The sequence below is a fragment of the Nerophis lumbriciformis genome, linkage group LG17, assembly GCF_033978685.3.
Source record: "Nerophis lumbriciformis linkage group LG17, RoL_Nlum_v2.1, whole genome shotgun sequence".
Taxonomy (NCBI): Eukaryota; Metazoa; Chordata; class Actinopteri; order Syngnathiformes; family Syngnathidae; genus Nerophis; species Nerophis lumbriciformis.
In genome coordinates this window covers 32,280,763-32,299,052 of record NC_084564.2, presented here as the reverse complement: position 1 = coordinate 32,299,052, position 18,290 = coordinate 32,280,763, and the positions used below count along the sequence as shown (strand labels likewise).

The 18,290-nt window shown below is 40.9% G+C and overlaps 1 protein-coding gene across 2 annotated transcripts; it reads right to left on the bottom strand.

Moving 5' to 3' along the window:
• Nucleotides 1-1,981: 1,981 nt before the first annotated feature.
• p2ry1 (purinergic receptor P2Y1) lies at nt 1,982-17,706 on the bottom strand. Of its 2 annotated transcripts, none has more exons than XM_061973092.1 (2): nt 17,590-17,706; nt 1,982-10,333 (listed from the first exon to the last, which is right to left on the bottom strand). In XM_061973092.1, the coding sequence occupies exon 2, from the start codon at nt 10,298-10,300 to the stop codon at nt 9,239-9,241; it is 1,062 nt and encodes a 353-aa protein (XP_061829076.1). In that variant the 5' UTR covers nt 10,301-10,333; nt 17,590-17,706; the 3' UTR covers nt 1,982-9,238. The 2 variants fall into 2 exon arrangements, with proteins under 2 accessions (XP_061829076.1, XP_061829074.1); XM_061973090.1 differs by lacking the exon at nt 17,590-17,706 and adding an exon at nt 17,482-17,553.
• Nucleotides 17,707-18,290: the final 584 nt, after the last annotated feature.

Sequence of the window (18,290 nt, the reverse complement as noted above, 5' to 3'; positions counted from 1 at the left end):
ACCTCCCGCCTGGACACGGACCTCCAAGCTTTTCTTGCCCCCTTGGACTTGTGCACCTCACTCAACACTCCCCTGTACACACTACAGTTAATCTCCACACATAGTCGTTCACCACACACATTTTGGATTGTTTCACACACTCAATTTCTTATTTATATATATTATGTATATACAGTCACGATCAAAAGTGTACATACACTTGTAAAGAACATCATGTCATGGCTGTCTCGAGTTTCCAATCATTTCTACAACTCTTATGTTTTGTGATAGAGTGATTGGAGCACATACTTGTTGGTCACAAAAAACATTCATGAAGTTTGCTTCTTTTATGAATTTATTATGGGTCTACTGAAAATGTGAGCAAATCTGCTGGGTCAAAAGTATACATGCAGCAATGTTAATATTTGCTTACATGTCCCTTGGCAAGTTTCACTGCAATAAGGCGCGTTTGGTAGCCATCCACAAGCTTCTGCTTGAATTTTTGACCACAAAATTCAGCTAAATGTGTTGGTTTTCTGACATGGACTTGTTTCTTCAGCATTGTCCACACATTTAAGTCAGGACTTTGGGAAGTCATATATATTAACTGTTACACGCGGCCCTGATTCATGACATAAATGCCTTTGTTAAATGAACTAGAGCCTCCTGTTGTCTAAAAAGATCGAAGGGTTCTCTAATTAGCACAACATTAAAAAAAATGCCGTTAGTAGCTGTGGCTGTAGGCAACCTTCTGGGGAAATCATGTATTTCCTTGCATCCCCAAATGTTTTGATGGTGAGGAATCTGCGGAACCAACAATAACAAACAACAACCAACCTTTGTTCATTGATTTCCTGTGTGGTGTTTGTCACTTAAAGAGGTAAAAAACAACAACTTTATTCACCATCATGCAACATTGTTAAGACACATACTGTACATATGAAGCTTGATGTGGTTTATGTTATTTTAGGAGAGTTCCTTGGCAGTCATGATTTAGTCCATTTAATCATAGTATTCGCTAAAAGGTTTATTTTTAAGGCCAAAAATAGATATTCCCTTAGTATTACTTTCTTTAAAACATGTATTCCGCATTTTTTAACTTTAGAAAGTTATATGGTTGAAACCAATAATGATGCCAAAAAACATCAAAATAGATGGGAAGTTCTCAAATGCTTATTTTGAAAATGTAATTTTGTTTATAGATGATATGCAATCTGTTGTTGTGTTCCCTAATTGGGGTGTACATAAATGAAGGTGTGTGTATTATCTATTCCAAAGATGTATGTAAACACTGAGTGGTAAACAAGTCTAATTGGTGTGTACATAAATGAAGGTGTGTGTTGCTGAGTCCGACCTGGACATAATCTGGACTGGACCTGGTTTTAAGAACCTTTTATACAATCTAATTGTATTCTCAACCTGGTATGGTGAAGATAAAGTCCTTTATTTAAAAAATAAAATAAAATAAAATAAAATAAATAAATAAAAAATCATTTTCTTGAACAAAAAATAAATTAAAATAAAATAAAAACAGTTATAAATAAACTAGTAGTTAATGGAAATGAGTAAAATGAACTGTTAAAGGTTGGTACTATTAGTGGACCAGCAGGACACAATCACCGACTGTATCCCTTATATATTGTTATATTGTTTATATTAATAACCGTATCCCTTATATATTGTTATATTGTTAATATTAATAACGGTATCCCTTATATATTGTTATATTGTTAATATTAATAACTGTATCCCTTATATATTGTTAATATTAATAAGTGTATCCCTTGCAGACTGCATTGATATATACTGTAGGAAGCAGAATATTAATAACAGAAGGAAACAACCCTTTTGTGTGAATGAGTGAGAATGAGTGTGAATGAATGAGAATGAGTGTGAATGGGGGAGGGAGGGTTTTGGGTTGGTGCACTAATTGTATCTTGTGTTTTTATGTTGATTTAATAATAATTTAAAAAAAATGACACATACACAGTCTAGGCATGTCTCTTTAAAACACTTTTTATTCTCCACGTTGCAATAAACAGTCCAGTTTTTAGAGACATTATTTGATACTAGACATCTCATACTTAACAATATCTACAGTATATTAAAAAAGAGCATCCCTCACGGTATCATACACAGAATACTGTCGGTAATATTATGTCTTCTTCTTTTTGTTTTGAACATCACTGTGTCGTAAAACCTCCAGCTCAGAAGGAGGAGGGAAACAAGGGACTCCCTGTGTGTATAGTGCAGTAGAACAGCAGCAAGTCCAAGTCAGTGCATTCACATTTCACTCACTGGCCTTTTTTTTTTTTTTTTGAGGTACACTAATCCAATACGTTAACTGTTAAAAATCATCATACTCGGAGCTTGTTCTAACATTTTGGTTTTACAGGCAACCATAAATATGCACAAAAAAACCCCACCTCTTAGTATGATGCACATGTACTTCTTGTATTGAACCTAATGAGGTGTACTTAATGTTGTGACCTGTGAGTGAATAAAGTAATTCCAGTCAGGAACACTCTCAGCTGCTAAACAACTATTAATGAGGCGTCTGCTACCTGGCTTCCAGAGGGCACTTTTACAATCTTTTTAATCTCTTTTTTATCCTCCCGCACGTTGATGGGAACTTGAAAAGCTTTTTTTGCACCGTTGCTCGTTTACATTTACAGTCACTAGCACTCGCAATATTCGGTACACCTGCTTCGGTTGTACATTAAAAATATGCGGTTACAAAGGTAGTATTGCTCAGTCTTGAATAATTGCGGTTGCAGTTCTGTAATATGATGTAATTATTTTGTTTAGTCACAATGTAGCTCTACATGACCACAATACTGTCTATTACCGCAATATGTGCCCCAAAAATATGTTTGAGACCACCGCACGGGAGAAAAACTCTAACATCCCTCGTTTTATCCACTCAAATAGTCACATTTGAACGTTCGGGCAGGCTTCGCTACACCGCTTAAATAAAAGAGCGGCACTCTTTGTCCTTATTGAATATGCCAACCCAGCATGAATGTGCTGTTAAAATGTTTCTAATGCGAGTGTTACGAATGTCTGTGTCCTTCATACTACTTTGTGATGGATAATATCTACAAATAATATCAACAGTGAAGTTGTCACGTTGTGTAAATGGTAAATAAAAAGAGAATACAATGATTTGCAAATCCTTTTCAACTTATATTCAATTGATTAGACTGCAAAGACAAGATATTTCCTGTTCACACTGAGAAACGTTGTTATTTTTTGCAAATATTAGCTCATTTGGAATTTGATGCCTGCAAAATGTTTCCAAATAACTGGCACAAGTGGCAAAAAAGGGTGAGAAGGGTGAGGAATGCTCATCAAAGACTTATTTGGAACATCCCACAGGTGAACAGGCTAATTGGAAACAGGTGGGTGCCATGATTGGGTATAAAAGCAGCTTCCATGAAATGCTCAGTCATTCACAAACAAGGACGGGGCGAGGGTCACCACTTTGTCAACAAATGCTTGAGTAAATTGTTTAAGAACAACATTTCTCAAGCAGCTATTGCAAGGAATTTAGGGATTTCACCATCTACGGTCCGTAATATCATCAAAAGGTTCAGATAATCTGGAGAAATCACTGCACGTAAGCAGCAAGGCTGAAAACCAACATTGAATGCCTGTGACCTTTGATCCCCAGGCGGTACGGCATCAAAAAGCGACATCGGTGTGTAAAGGATATCACCACATGGACTCGGGGACATTTCAGAAAACCACTGTCAGTAACTACAGTTCATCGCTACATCTGTAAGTACAAGTTAAAACTCTACAATGCAAAACGAAAAACATTCATCAACAACACCCAGAAACGCTGCTGGCTTCGCTGGGCCCGACCTCATCTAAGATGGACTGATGCAAAATGGAAGAGTGTTCTGTGGTCTGACAAGTCCACATTTCAAATTGTTTTTGGAAACTGTGGATGTAGTGTCCTCCGGACCAAAGAGGAAAATAACCATCCGGATTGGTATAGGCGCAAAGTTGAAAAGCCAGCATCTGTGATGGTATGGGGGTGAATTAGTGCCCAAGGCATGGGTAACTTACACATCTGTGAAGGCACCATTAATGCTGAAAGGTACATGCAGCTTTTGGAGCAACATATGTTGCCATCCAAGCAACATCTTTTTCATGGATGCCCCTGCTTATTTCAGCAAGACAATGCCAAGCCACGTGTTACAACAGTGTGACTTCATAGTAAAAGAATGTGGGTATTAGACTGGCCTGCCTGTAGTCCAGACATTGAAAATGTTTGGTGCAATATGAAGGCTAAAATGTCAGAAGGGAGACTGTTGAACAACTTAAGCTCTACATCAAGCAAGAATGGGAAAGAATTACACTTCAAAAATGTGTCTCCACAGTTCCCAAACCTTTACTGAGTGTTGTTAAAAGGAAAGGCCATGTAACACACTGGTAAAAATGCCCCTGTGACAACTTTTTTGCAATGTGTTGCAGTCTGTTCAATTGAATATAAGTTGAAGTTGTATTCTCTTTTTGTTTACCATTTACACAACGTCACAACTTCACTGCTTTTGGCTTTTGTATTATGTTGTGCAAACTTCCAGAGTACAGTGGTACCTCAACTTCAAGAGTGTTTGATATGCTTTAAGTTGCAAGCGAACATTTTGAATTCCAAGCATCCTCACCATTAGATGGTGCCGAAAACGCTGCCGTGAATCCCTTAAGATTTGCCCAAATCATCTGGTCTTACTCGTAAGCGTTAGTTTATAGCTTGCGATAGACATCACTTTGTTTTCCAACCACGGGAAGGAAGTGGATAATAGTCACCGAATTAAAGAATTTTTTTTTTTTTTAAATGTTTCGCCAACTTAGCAAAGCAATTTGAGCGTCTCATTGCTAGCCTGCACCAAAATGAAGCAGAATGAGTCTAACGCCAGCCAAAAAACAAAAAAATGATATCTTAACGGCGGACATTCATCCCTGAAAGTAAGAAAAAGCTGCTGACCAGCTGGAAGGGGATACAGTAGATGCAGTACATTATTATCACTTGACTTGTCAGTAGTACATTTGGTTGTATTGTATTGTAACATTTTTATCTACAATGTGTTTTTTCTTTTTAAAAGGCATGTCACACGTTAAAATGCTGAAGTTGGGGTGCAGGGTAAGCGCCCATTAAATGGATTTCAGACACAAGTGTTTTGAGCTAAGAGCTCTTTTACAGAACCAATTGAACTTCTGCCATCTAGTCACTGTCGTTGTGCCCTTGAGCAAGACACTTTACCCACCTGCTCCCAGTGCCACCCACAATGCTTTAAATGTGCCTTAAAGATGTAGATGATAAGTTTCACTATGTAAAGCGCTTTGAGTCTCTAGAACAGGGGTGTCAAACTCATTTTAGCTCATTACAATCATGGCATTAAAACAACAAAAATAAAGACAACTTCAGATTGTTTTCTTTGTCTTACTTTGGCCGAAAATAGAACAAACACATCTTGAAAATATCACAGTGAAAATATAGAAAACAATACCGGCAGCGGTAAAGTTTAGATCCATGAAGGAAAGAAGAAAGTGAATGAATGTTTATATCTGAATACATTTACATATGCATAAAAATGTTGTATTATTTTTTTTTTTATGAATTAAGTAATGTTTATGACAACCTTTTTTTCCAAAACACAATATAGAATGTGAGATATAACAGGATAATGCATACATTTGTCATCTGTTTTCAAACCTGAAGGTTAATCATAGATTATCCAGCAGGTTATTGTTATTAATTAGAAACATTATTCATAACAAGTACCCCACAGCTCTTTTGAAGCAGCTTGGTTCTAATGCTGATGTTCAACTAAAGGTCTACTGGCATTACCACCACCAAGCACTCATTCAATGTTGTACACAGAGGCATTTCATTGTGGAATACACTTCATTTAAATATTAGGACTATTCCCAGTAAAAAAAAGTCTTCAAAAACAATCTTTCATGTTATCAGTTTGAAAACTTGTTTTTTTTCTCTTTCTCTTTTTCCTTTCTTTTATTGTAACTGAATCTGCGTACTGTCATTTTATTGTATTATTTTTGAGAATTTTTCTTTTTCTTTTCCTTTTTTCTTTCTTTTATTTGTAATTGAATTTGTGGATGTTTTGTAACCGGATCTGTGTATTATTTTACTTTGACGTTTTGAAAAAGGCCCCAGGAAGACTAATGGGGATCCTCAATAAACAATAAACAACGGTTACAAAAAAGTGGGACCCCAAAAATGTACTGTGGGACCCCATTTTAAAAAATCCTCGCGCCAACACTGATGGAGTATTAATAATAATAATAAATATAGTGGATTAGATTTATATAGTTTATATAAGTCCGAGTCCACGGTTCTCGCCCGGAAAAGGGTGGAGTGCCATCTCCGGGTTGGGGAGGAGATCTTGCCCCAAGTGGAGGAGTTCAAGTACCTCGGAGTCTTGTTCACGAGTGAGGGAAGAGTGGATCGTGAGATCGACAGGCGGATCGGTGCGGCGTCTTCAGTAATGCGGACGCTGTATCGATCCGTTGTGGTGAAGAAGGAGCTGAGCCGGAAGGCAAAGCTCTCAATTTACCGGTCGATCTACGTTCCCATCCTCACCTATGGTCATGAGCTTTGGGTTATGACCGAAAGGACAAGATCACGGGTACAAGCGGCCGAAATGAGTTTCCTCCGCCGGGTGGCGGGGCTCTCCCTTAGAGATAGGGTGAGAAGCTCTGTCATCCGGGAGGAACTCAAAGTAAAGCCGCTGCTCTTCCACATCGAGAGGAGCCAGATGAGGTGGTTCGGGCATCTGGTCAGGATGCCACCCGAACGCCTCCCTAGGGAGGTGTTTAGGGCACGTCCGACCGGTGGGAGGCCACGGAGAAGACCCAGGACACGTTGAGAAGACTATGTCTCCCGGCTGGCCTGGTAACGCATCGGGATCCCCCGGGAGTAGCTGGAAGAAGTGGCTGGGGAGAGGGAAGTCTGGGCTTCCCTGCTTAGGCTGCTGCGCCCGCGACCCGACCTCGGATAAGCGGAAGAAGATGGATGGATGGATGGATGGATAGTTTATATAATCAAATATCCCTTCATCCATTTTCTAGCGCTTATTCCATTTGGGGTCGCTGGAGCCACCCGGGTGGTAGGCGGGGTACACCCTGGACAAGGAAGGAGGGGTACACCCTGGACAAGTCGCCACCTCATCACAGATAGACAACATTAACACACTAGGGCCAATTTAGTGTTGCCAATCAACCTATTCCCAGGTGCATGTCTTTGGAGGTGGGAGGGGCTTATCCCCAGGTGCATATCTTTGGAGGAAGCCGTAGTCAAGGTGAACATGCAAACTCCACACAGAAAGATCCCGAGCACAGGATCGAACCCAGGACCTTTGTGTTGTGAGGCAGACGCACAAACCCCTCTTTCACCGTGCTATATGACATAGACAATTAATTCCTGTGGGCCTTGACTTTGACACCCCTGCTCTAGAACAAAGCAATGTAATTCACTTAACAACTCATGCTAAGTTGAGGTACTACTATACGTACAACATTGGTTCCTTGGAGTCCAACTGCAAAAACAGCTTATTAAAAAAGGGATCCACAACACAGTGCTTAGTAAATACTTTCAAACCCTTTACATTCCAGCATCAAGACGAGGTTTCGGACAACACACTTTTGAAATGGCTATCGTGACACCTCTGACTTGAGTGAAATATGGGACCTACTATTAAAACTGAGTATTATTGACTTTATAAAAGCCTTTTTTTTTTTTTTTTAAACTTGCAGGCGTACCTAAAGTGGCCAACTTGTGTCCACAGCAACACGGCACAAGAGCTTATCTGTATGGACGTCCATCAGGGGCTTACAATGAAGCATTCATCTTACGGTCCAAGGTCTTCAGGTCCACACAAATGCTTCCATTATCCAACACTGTTGCTTCTAGGTCAGGGGTGTCAAACTCATTTTAGATAGGGGGGCCAAATGGAAAAAAAATCTACTCCCAAGTGGGCCGGACTGGTAAAATCACGGCACGATAACCTAAAAATAAAGACAACTTCAGATTGTTTTCTTTGTTTAAAAATAGAACAAGCACATTATGAAAATGTACAAATCATAATATTTAACTTTAACTTTTAATGTTGTTGGGGTTTTTTAACACTTACATGTTGTGGTTAATAGTATTTTATCTTTATTTGTCATTATTTCTTCCCTCAGGCCATAAGACTCTTGAACGCATCATAATAATCCCCTCAATTCCCCCCAAAAATGGATTAAGTGGCTGGAATACAAAGACAATACAACATACATCCATAAACGTGGATGCATATGCAAAAGTGCAATATATTTATCTTTACAATAATCTATTTATTTATATCTGCACCTTATTGCTCTTTTATCCTGCACTACAACAAGATAATGCAACTTCAGCATCCACGGTTGGAATTGGGGGTTAAATCACCAAAATTATTTCTCGAGCGCGGCCACCTCTGCTGCTCACTGCTCCCCTCACCTCCCAGGGGGGGTGAACTTGGGGACGAGACAAATGCAGAGGACAATTTTCACCACACCTAGTGCGTGTGTGACAATCATTGGAACTTTAACCTGAACTTTAATCTACAAAGAATTGCTATTGTGACATCTAGTGGACATATTTAGAACAACAGTTCCTTTCCTTCCAAAATGTCGGCTCATTTTTATAAGGTTAAAGTTAAAGTACAACTGATAGTCACACACACACACTAGGTGTGGTGAGATTGCCCTCTGCAATTTGACCCATCCCCTTGTTCCACCCACTGGGAGGTGAAGAGAGCAGTAAGCAACAGTGGTGGCCGCGCCCGGGAATCATTTTTGGAGATTTAACCCCCAATTCCAACCCTTCATGCTGAGTGCAGGGGAGGTAATGGCTCTCATTTTAAAAAGTTAAAGTTAAAACACACACACTAGGTGTGGAAAAATTATTCTCTGCATTTGACCCATCACCCTTGACCACCCCCTGGGAGGTGAGGGGAACAGTGAGCAGCAGTGGTGGCTGCGCCCGGGAATCATTTTTGGTGATTTAACCCCCAATTCCAACCCTTGCAGGGAGGTAATGGGTCCCATTTTTATAGTCTTTGGTATGACTCGGCCGGGGTTTGAACTCACGACCCACCCATCTCAGGGCGGACACTCTAAAGTTAGCAGACTCCTCCTACGGGCCGGGTAAAACCTGATCCACGTTTGACACCCCTGATCCGGATCATAAAAAGCTCACTTCCGCGCAGTCTCACATCCGCCGGTCGCCATTCTCCACGTGCTCCGCCAGGCTGTTCAGCGCCGTCTCCTCGCTTTTCGACTGCAGCGCCTGATCCCCTTTCCGGGAGGGCTTCTTGGTGGCCCGCGACAACTTCCTCCTGAAGGTGTCGCCGGCCAGGAAGTAGAGGACGGGGTCCACGCAGCTGTTCAGGCTGGCCAATCCCCGGGTAACCTGGTAGGTGGCGTACACCCGGTTGTTGAAGTCGCACATGGCCGGGCTCTGGAAGTACAGTCTGGCCCGCATGTTGAGGTTCTTCATGACGTGGAAGGGCAAGTAGGAGACGGCGAAGACCGCCAGGACGATGATGACCAGGTGGATGGACTTCTGCCGCAGGGGCGCATTGTTCATGTCGTTGCAGATCAAGGCCTTGACGATCATGCCGTAGCAGCAGAAGATGATGATGAACGGGACGCAGAAGCCGAAGACGGTCAGCGTCATGCTGTAGATGAAATACCCGGGCAGCTCGTCCTCCGTGGTGGTGTCGTAGCAAATGGTGGCGTTACGCTTCAAGCCGGTCCGCGAGTAATAGAGTATGGGCGAGATGGCCAGGACCACCACCACCCACACCAGCGCGCTGGTGACCACCGCGTTCTTCTTCTTGAGCCGGCCCAGGGACTTGAGCGGGTGCACCACCCCGCTGTAGCGGTGCACGCTGATGCAGGTGAGGAACAGGATGCTCCCGTAGAGGTTGACGTGGAAGATGAAGCGCTGCAGCCGGCACGGCACGTCGCCGAACACCCAGTCGGTCTTGTTGAAGTAGTAGAAGATGAGGAAGGGCAGGGAGAGCACGTAGCAGAAGTCGGCCAGCGCCAGGTTGAACATGTAGACGGAGATGCCGCTCCACGGCCGCATGTGGCACAGGAACATCCAGATGGCCAGGCTGTTGCCCACCAGGCCCGTGATGAAGACCATGATGTAGACGGTGGGCAGGTAGTAGAACTGGAAGCCCGTCTTGGTGAGGGAGCATCCCCGGGAGTGGTTGTGCAGCTCGCTCACGTTCAGCAGGGAGGTCAGGTTGAGGTCGGAGGTCATGGTGTCCGTCACGGGCAGAGGCTCGACCTTTTACTGCAGGAGAGGGAAGGCAAAGTGGATATTTTGTTTATAGATGATATGCAATCTGTTGTTGTGTTCCCTAATTGGTGTGTGTTGCTGAGCCCCATACATGATCTGGACTGGACCTGGTTTTAAGAACCCTTTAAACCAGGGGTGTCCAAACTTTTTCCAGTGAGGGCCACATCCCAAAAGTGTAAGAATGTGAAAGCGAGGGCTGTGAATCTTTGGGTGTCCCACGATTCGATTCAGTATCGATTCTTGGGGTCACAATTCGATTCAAAATCGATTTTTTTTTTTCAATTCAACACGATTCTCGATTCAAAAACGATTTTTTTTCCCGATTCAAAACGATTCTCTATTCATTCAATACATAGGATTTCAGCAGGATCTACCCCAGTCTGCTGACATGCAAGCAGAGTAGTAGATTTTTGTAAAAAGCTTTTATAATTGTAAAGGACAATTTTACAGTTTTATCAACTGATTGCAATAATGTAAATTTGTTTTAACTATTAAATGAACCAAAAATATGACTTATTTTATCTTTGTGAAAATATTGGACACAGTGTGTTGTCAAGCTTATGAGATGTGTAAGCCAATGTGACACTATTGTTCTTTTTTTAATTTTTTATAAATGTCTAATGATAAAGTCAATGAGGGATTTGTAATCACTGCTATGTTGAAATTGTAACTAATATTGATACTGTTGTTGATAATATTCATTTTTGTTTCACTACCTTTGTTTTTTTCTGTGTCGTGTTTGTGTCTCCTCTCAATTGCTGTTTATTGCAGTTCTGAGTGTTGCTGGGTCGGGTTTGGTTTTGGAATTGGATTGGATTGTTATGGTATTGCTGTGTATTGTTTTTTTGGGTTGATTAATTTAAAAAAAAAAAAAAAAAAAAACATTTTAAAGAAATAAATAACAAAAAATAAAATCAATTTTTTAGAAAGGAGAATCGATTCTGAATCGCACAACGTGAAAATCGCGATTCGAATTCGAATCAATTTTTTCCCACACCCCTAGTGAAAGCCATTTTATTTTATTTTTCTTGTTGGCTTATTTGTATTTGACTTTATTAAATGTATTTATATTATCATTTGGTGCAGCCGGGCCGGAGCAGGAGGGGATAGAAAGAGAAAAAAAAAGGAAGACAGAGGGGGAAATTGTGGGGACAAGAGGGAGATAAGACAGAGAGACAACAACAACAACAGCAAACACAACAACAACAACAACAATAGAGCAACATCAGCAAATAGGATATGTACAAATATGGTGGTAAAAGTGATAGCAAAGAAGCAGTTAGTGAAATAAATAATAATACAGAAATGACAATGAACATTTTTACACTACAAATGGAGCAATACAAATACCAATAGAAATATCACTATTGATAATGAATAATAACAATAATTTACCTCTATTATCAACAATACAGTTGTTCAAATGCAACAATACATGTATGTAATGATAACTTGAAATACAAAAGAAAGCAGAAAAATGGAGGGGAAGAAAGAGAAGCCAGCTATATTAACCTTGTAGGTTGTTATAGTAACAATATAAATAGTACTATTGATAATGAACAATACCAATAATTTACCTCTATTATCAACAATACAGTTGATCAAATGCAACAATACATATACGTAATGATAACTAGAGATACAAAAGAAAGCAGAAAATGGAGGGGAAGAAAGACAAGCCAGCTATATTAACCTTGTAGATTGTCATAGTAACATTAGGTTAAGCTTTGTCGGTGTGCCATGTGTTACCCAGTTTACCCTAGGGCAACAACGTTAATTTATGTTTGATGCAATGGGATTAAGTGCATGAGTGTATGTATGGCTATTAAGGCACATTTGTCTATCCAAGCATAGTTCTACTCTCCTCGCTAACAGCAGAAACAATGGAGAATGATTATCTCAGGGGTGTCAAACTCATTTTAGGTGGGGGGCCACATGGAGAAAAAATTACTTTAACTTTGACTTTTTAAGTGGGCCGTACTGGTAAAATCACGGCACGATAACTTAAAAATAAAGACAACTTCAGATTGTTTTCTTTGTTTAAAAATAGAACAAGCACATTCTAAAAATGTACAAATCATAATGTTGTTGTTTGTTTGTTTTTTACACTTACATCCATCCATCCATTTTCTACCGCTTATTCCCTTTGGGGTCGCGGGGGGCGCTGGAGCCTATCTCAGCTACAATCGGGCGGAAGGCGGGGTACACCCTGGACAAGTCGCCACCTCATCGCAGGGCCAACACAGATAGACAGACAACATTCACACACTAGGGCCAATTTAGTGTTGCCAATCAACTTATCCCCAGGTGCATGTTGCGGTTAATAGTATTCTATCTTTATTTGTCCCTATTAATGTTTTCTGAATAAATTATGTGATAATGTTCATCAGTCAACTCATTGGTGTTCATTTTCAATCTATCAAGATAAAACAATTGTATCAAAATCAAATTACAGGATGTTATTTATGTAGTTTGATCATTTTCCTCGACTGATGTACTAACATCATGTGGTTTATTTTGTACATACACTACATTGCCAAAAGTATTTGGCCACCCATCCAAATGATCAGAATCAGGTGCCCTAATCACTTGGTCACAACAGGTGACCTTCCAATTAGCCCACGTACAGTACGCATAGAGCTTCATGGAATGGATTTCCATGGCCGAGCAGCTGTATCTAAGCAGTGGTGTATAGCACGTCGCCACTGGACTCTTTTGGACAGTTCCATGCTCCCGACCTTGTGGGAACAGTTTGGAGCGGGCCCCTTCCTCTTCCAACATGACTGTGCACCAGTGCACAAAGCAAGGTCCATAAAGACATGGATGACAGAGTCTGGTGTGGATGAACTTGACTGGTCTGCACAGAGTCCTGGCCTGAACCCGATAGAACACATTTGGGGTGAATTAGAACGGAGACTGAGAGCCAGGCCTTCTCCACCAACATCAGTGTGTGACCTCACCAATGCGCTTTTGGAAGAATGGTGGAAAATTCCTATAAACACACTCCGCAACCTTGTGGACAGCCTTCCCAGAAGAGTTGAAGCTGTAATAGCTGCAAAAGGTCATATTGAACCCTATGGGTTAGGAATGGGATGGCACTTCAACTTCATATGTGAGTCAAGGCAGGGGCCAGATACGTTTGGCAATATAGTGTATGTAGCATCATCTACAAAGATACAAAGAATTGCTATTGCGACATCCAGTGGACACATTTAGAACAGCTGTTTCTTTCATCTAAAAATTTCAGGGTAATTTTTTTTATTTAGCAAACTCATCCCGAGGGCTGGATAAAGTCTGTTCGCGGGCCTGATTCTGCCCTCGGGCCGTACGTTCGACACCTCTGGATTATCTCATGTATTTATACAGAGCAGTTTTATGTGAAAAACAAAAAATGGAGTGCAGCATCGAGACCAGAGGTGTCCTAACTTATGCCAGCATTGGCTGCATACTGAAAAGTCCAAACATGCAGGGCTTATTTTATTATTTTACTTTGTAATATAAAATGCTCAAGACTAGGGTTGTCCAGATACCAATATTTTAGTACTGGTACCAAAATGTATTTTGAAACGTTTTGGTACTTTACTAAATAAGATGGACCACATAAAATGGCATTATGGGCTTTCATTTCACAAAACAATCTTAGGGTACATGAAACATGTTCATTATTGCAATTTAGTCCTTAAATAACATAGTGAACATACTAGACAACTTGTCTTTTAGTAGTAAGTAAGCAAACAAAGACTCCTAATTAGTCTGCTGATGTATGCAGTGACATATTGTGTCATTTATCATTCTATTTTGTCAAAAGGACAAGCTGTAAAAATTGATTATTAATCCACTTGTTCATTTACTGTTAATATCTGCTTGTTTTCTCTTTTAACATGTTCTATCTACACTTTTGTTAAAATGTAATAATCACTTATTCTTCTCTTCTTTGATACTTTACATTAATTTTGGATGATACCACAAATGTAGGTATCGATCCGATACCAAGTAGTTACAGGATCATACATTGATCATATTCAAAGTCCTCATGTGTCCAGGGACATATTTACTGAGTTTATAAACATAGTATACATTTTAAAAAAAGGAAAAAAGATTTTGTGACGATAAATAATAGAGATGTAATTATAGTAGTATCAACTAGATACGCTATCGTACTTGGCATCATTACAGTGGATGTCAGGTGTAGATCCACCAATGGCGTTTGTTTACATTCAGGGTGTTAGTTTGCTGTTAACAGTGTGTAGTGAAGCATGTTTAGCTATTCCTCGTCCTGCAGTGATAATGTTACATGTAAAAAACTTACTTGTTTCGTTGCCATGGAGACAAGGATTAGTGATTTAGAAGTAGCTAAAACACTGCCGACTGCTAGTCAATCATTGAGACAAGATCTCACTTGACACTGTGTTCCTGTTAATCAAATACACCATATTGACAAAAGTATTTGGCCACCTGCCTTTACTCACATATGAACTTGAAGTGCCATCCCATGGAATTGTCCAAAATGTTTTGGTATCCTGGAGCATTCAAAGTTCCTTTCACTGGAACTAAGGGGCCAAGCACAACTCCTGAAAAACAACCCCACACCATAATTCCTTCTCTACCAAAGTTCACACTCGACACAATGCAGTCCGAAATGTAGCGTTCTCTTGGCAACCTCCAAATCCAGACTGGTCCATCAGATTGCCAGATGGAAAAGCTCCAGAAAAGGCGTCTCCACTGCTCTAGAGTCCAGTGGTGACATGCTTTGCACCACTGCATCCCGCGCTTTGCATTGGACTTGGTGACGTATGGCTTAGATTTAGCTGCTCGGCCATGGAAACCCATTCCATGAAGCTCTCTGCGTACTGTACGTGGGCTAATTGGAAGGTCACATGAAGTTTGGAGCTCTCTAGCAACTGACTGTGCAGAAAGTCTTTGCACTATGCGCTCCATCATCCACTGACCCCTCTCTTGTCAGTTTACGTGGCCTACCACTTGGTGGCTGAGTTGCTGTTGTTCCCAAACTCTTCCATTTTCTTATAATAAAGCCGACAGTTGACTTTGGAATGTATGGGAGCGAGGAAATTTCATGACTGGATTTGTTGCACAGTTGGCAACAAATTTCCACGCTGGAAATCACTGAGAGCGGCCCATTCTTTCACAAATGTTTGTAGAAACAGTCTCCATGCCTAAGTGCTTGATTTGATACACCTGTGGCCAGGCCAAGTGATTAGCACACCTGATTCTCATCATTTGGATGGGTGGATAAATACTTTTGGCAATATAGTGTATTATCTCAAATAACCCAAGTATCAAAAGTATCGGTATTTTGATTTGAGAATCAATATTGGCGTATGACGATCTGGTATCAGTAGTATTGATATGTCAGTATCGATCCAAGCATCATTAATTAGCGGGAGTTGAACAAGAAGTGCCATTGATGTTGTTATTGTTGTGTTGTTGCTTGTTGCAAATACAACAATAAAGTATTTTCCGAGAGTCACAAAACACCGTTACATATCTCGCGTTGTTTTAAAGATAAACTCTCCACTGATTGCGAGCACCGCGCCACACCCGGGCCATGTATTTACATCCATTCGCGTTTTTCGTCAAATAAACTAACGTAGCAAGTGCGTTACTCTTTCAACTGATTTCTAGTTTCGCGATACCAGGTCTGTTTCTTCTCTCGATTTGTCTAAGGATACACAGTTGATTCTTATCGATTGAGGTGGCTTCTACAGACGCAGCTGAGTGGCTCACTTGATACACCGGATATTCAGTCGTATGGGTTTATCTTTCAGAACCCTGGAACAGAGTCTAGTCTAGGCCTGGGCAATTATTTTCACTCGGGGGGCCAAATTTAGAGAAAGAAAATCTGTCTGAGGGCCCGTATATCTATTTTTTAGGAACACTAATACAAAACCTCACAATAATGTCTGATTGAATGCAAAAACCTTATGACAGACCACCTTAAAAGCGGAATTAAATTTTGAATTTTTTTACTGACTGAGACACCCAGAATGTACATGAAAATAAAGAATGATACAATATTAACTATGATGGATAAAACACTGAATATTGAAAATATATGAACGTCACACACCCTCTCCATCCACATATTTTACAATCAAGCGAAATGCAACAAAAATGCAACAAACAAAGTGAAATATGAACGCGAAGTGCAAAAAAACCCAGCTACAATCTGATATATGTGATGTATCACTAAACTTTAGAACTTTGTTGTAAAAATCTCCTTCCACGTCTGTCCCTGACACCCACATTTCACACTCTGAAGCACTCTGTGGAAACGCTCCCCACCCACACTGCTTGGTGCCTCGTCTGAGCTGCTGTGACTTACATTACCATAGTAACTAATTAGATGACCATAGTAACTAATTAGATGACCATAGTAACTAACTAGATGACCATATTAACTAATTAGATGACCATAGAAACTAGTAAATCATGCAGATTGCAAGCATTGAAAGACTTAGTATAGTTGAAGACTTACGGTCATTAGAAAACATCACTGCACATCATAATGGCAGCTACACTTTCCATCTTAAACATCTAAATAAATTATTTGGGAATGTCCGGTGTGCCAGATTAAAAAGCCTTAATTGGCCCAGGTCTTGTCTAGTCAGTATAGGTACCAGGCTGTGGAAAAGGGGCATTGTACCATCACCTGTCAATCACAGGAGTGATGCAGAGACGGACAACAATCCACACTTACAAGCAATTAAGAATATCAATTTAACCTACAATACATCAATTATATATTGAAGAAACTGAGATTGGAAAATCCACTCTGTGGCTCTCCACACACATTGTAGGTATTTAATTCACATTTAATTGCATTTGACCTCTGCATTTAATTATTCCATCACATCACACATACCATTAGTGGTGCAGTGGAGCAGTTAGTGGTTTTTCTAGCACCTGGGAGGAAGGGTTAGGGGGTGGTAAGGTGGTATGGTTACTTGCTCAAGGGCAGCCTGACTTTTTCGCATATACAGGTTGCATTCTTACATTTGTCTTTACGGCACCGTAATCCTCAAACAGTACATGTTTATGCATGCTTTGCCCTTTTTGAATATGAGGACATTGGTGTGACATACATAGACTTCCATATTGCGTAAACACACTCAAGTACTCACCGCTTAGATCCACTTGTAGCCCACATTCCTATTCCCCCCTTGGGAGATTAAAAAAAAAAAAAAAAAAAAAAAAAAAAAAAAGCAGACCAGGCCGAGTCAGGTGTCTACCTTCTAAAAGTTGCGCACTTTCGACCTTGCGCTGACGCCAGCGAGGCTGCGAGTGGAAGTCAGCTCTGTGTGATTGTTGCGTGGAAGTGGAAGGCGGCCAGTTGCCAGCACATGAGCAACAGAAAGAGACAGCTGCAGGCTTTGGCATGAATGAGCTCCGGAGAGGGAGAGAGAGTGGAAGCTCTTTGCGGAATGGAGAGGGGAGGCGCTCTGAAGCCACAAAAACCACTCAGTGGCTTCCCACCCGCCCTCTTCCTCCTCCTATTACTGAACTCTTTGCTGAGTAACACGCATGCAGGATTATAGGATGAGCCCCCATAATGACACCCCATATCTCAGATATGTAGTCCAAAGTCTGTCATTAGCATTTTTGGCAGTGCGCTTCTGAAAGTTGAATTGGATGAGTGCGTTTTTGCAGTCACAATCTGGCTTCAATATCAGTCCAGTCCACGCCGTCCTACCTGGGCGTAGTCCTTCGCTGTTGCTGACCCAACCTGCGCTGGTTCGTTTCGTCTTCGCCTGCTGCAGCGGCGCTCCACTTGCCCTCCGCCACCTGAATCTTCCTCTCGGTTTGCGGGTACTCATGGCCAGCCGATCCCGTGGACAATGCCGAGCATCCACGTGGGATTGATGGCAAATTATTTCTCACCACCAAGAAAAAAACGCGCATGCTCAGGCCCCTTCTAAACTAAACCGGCTAA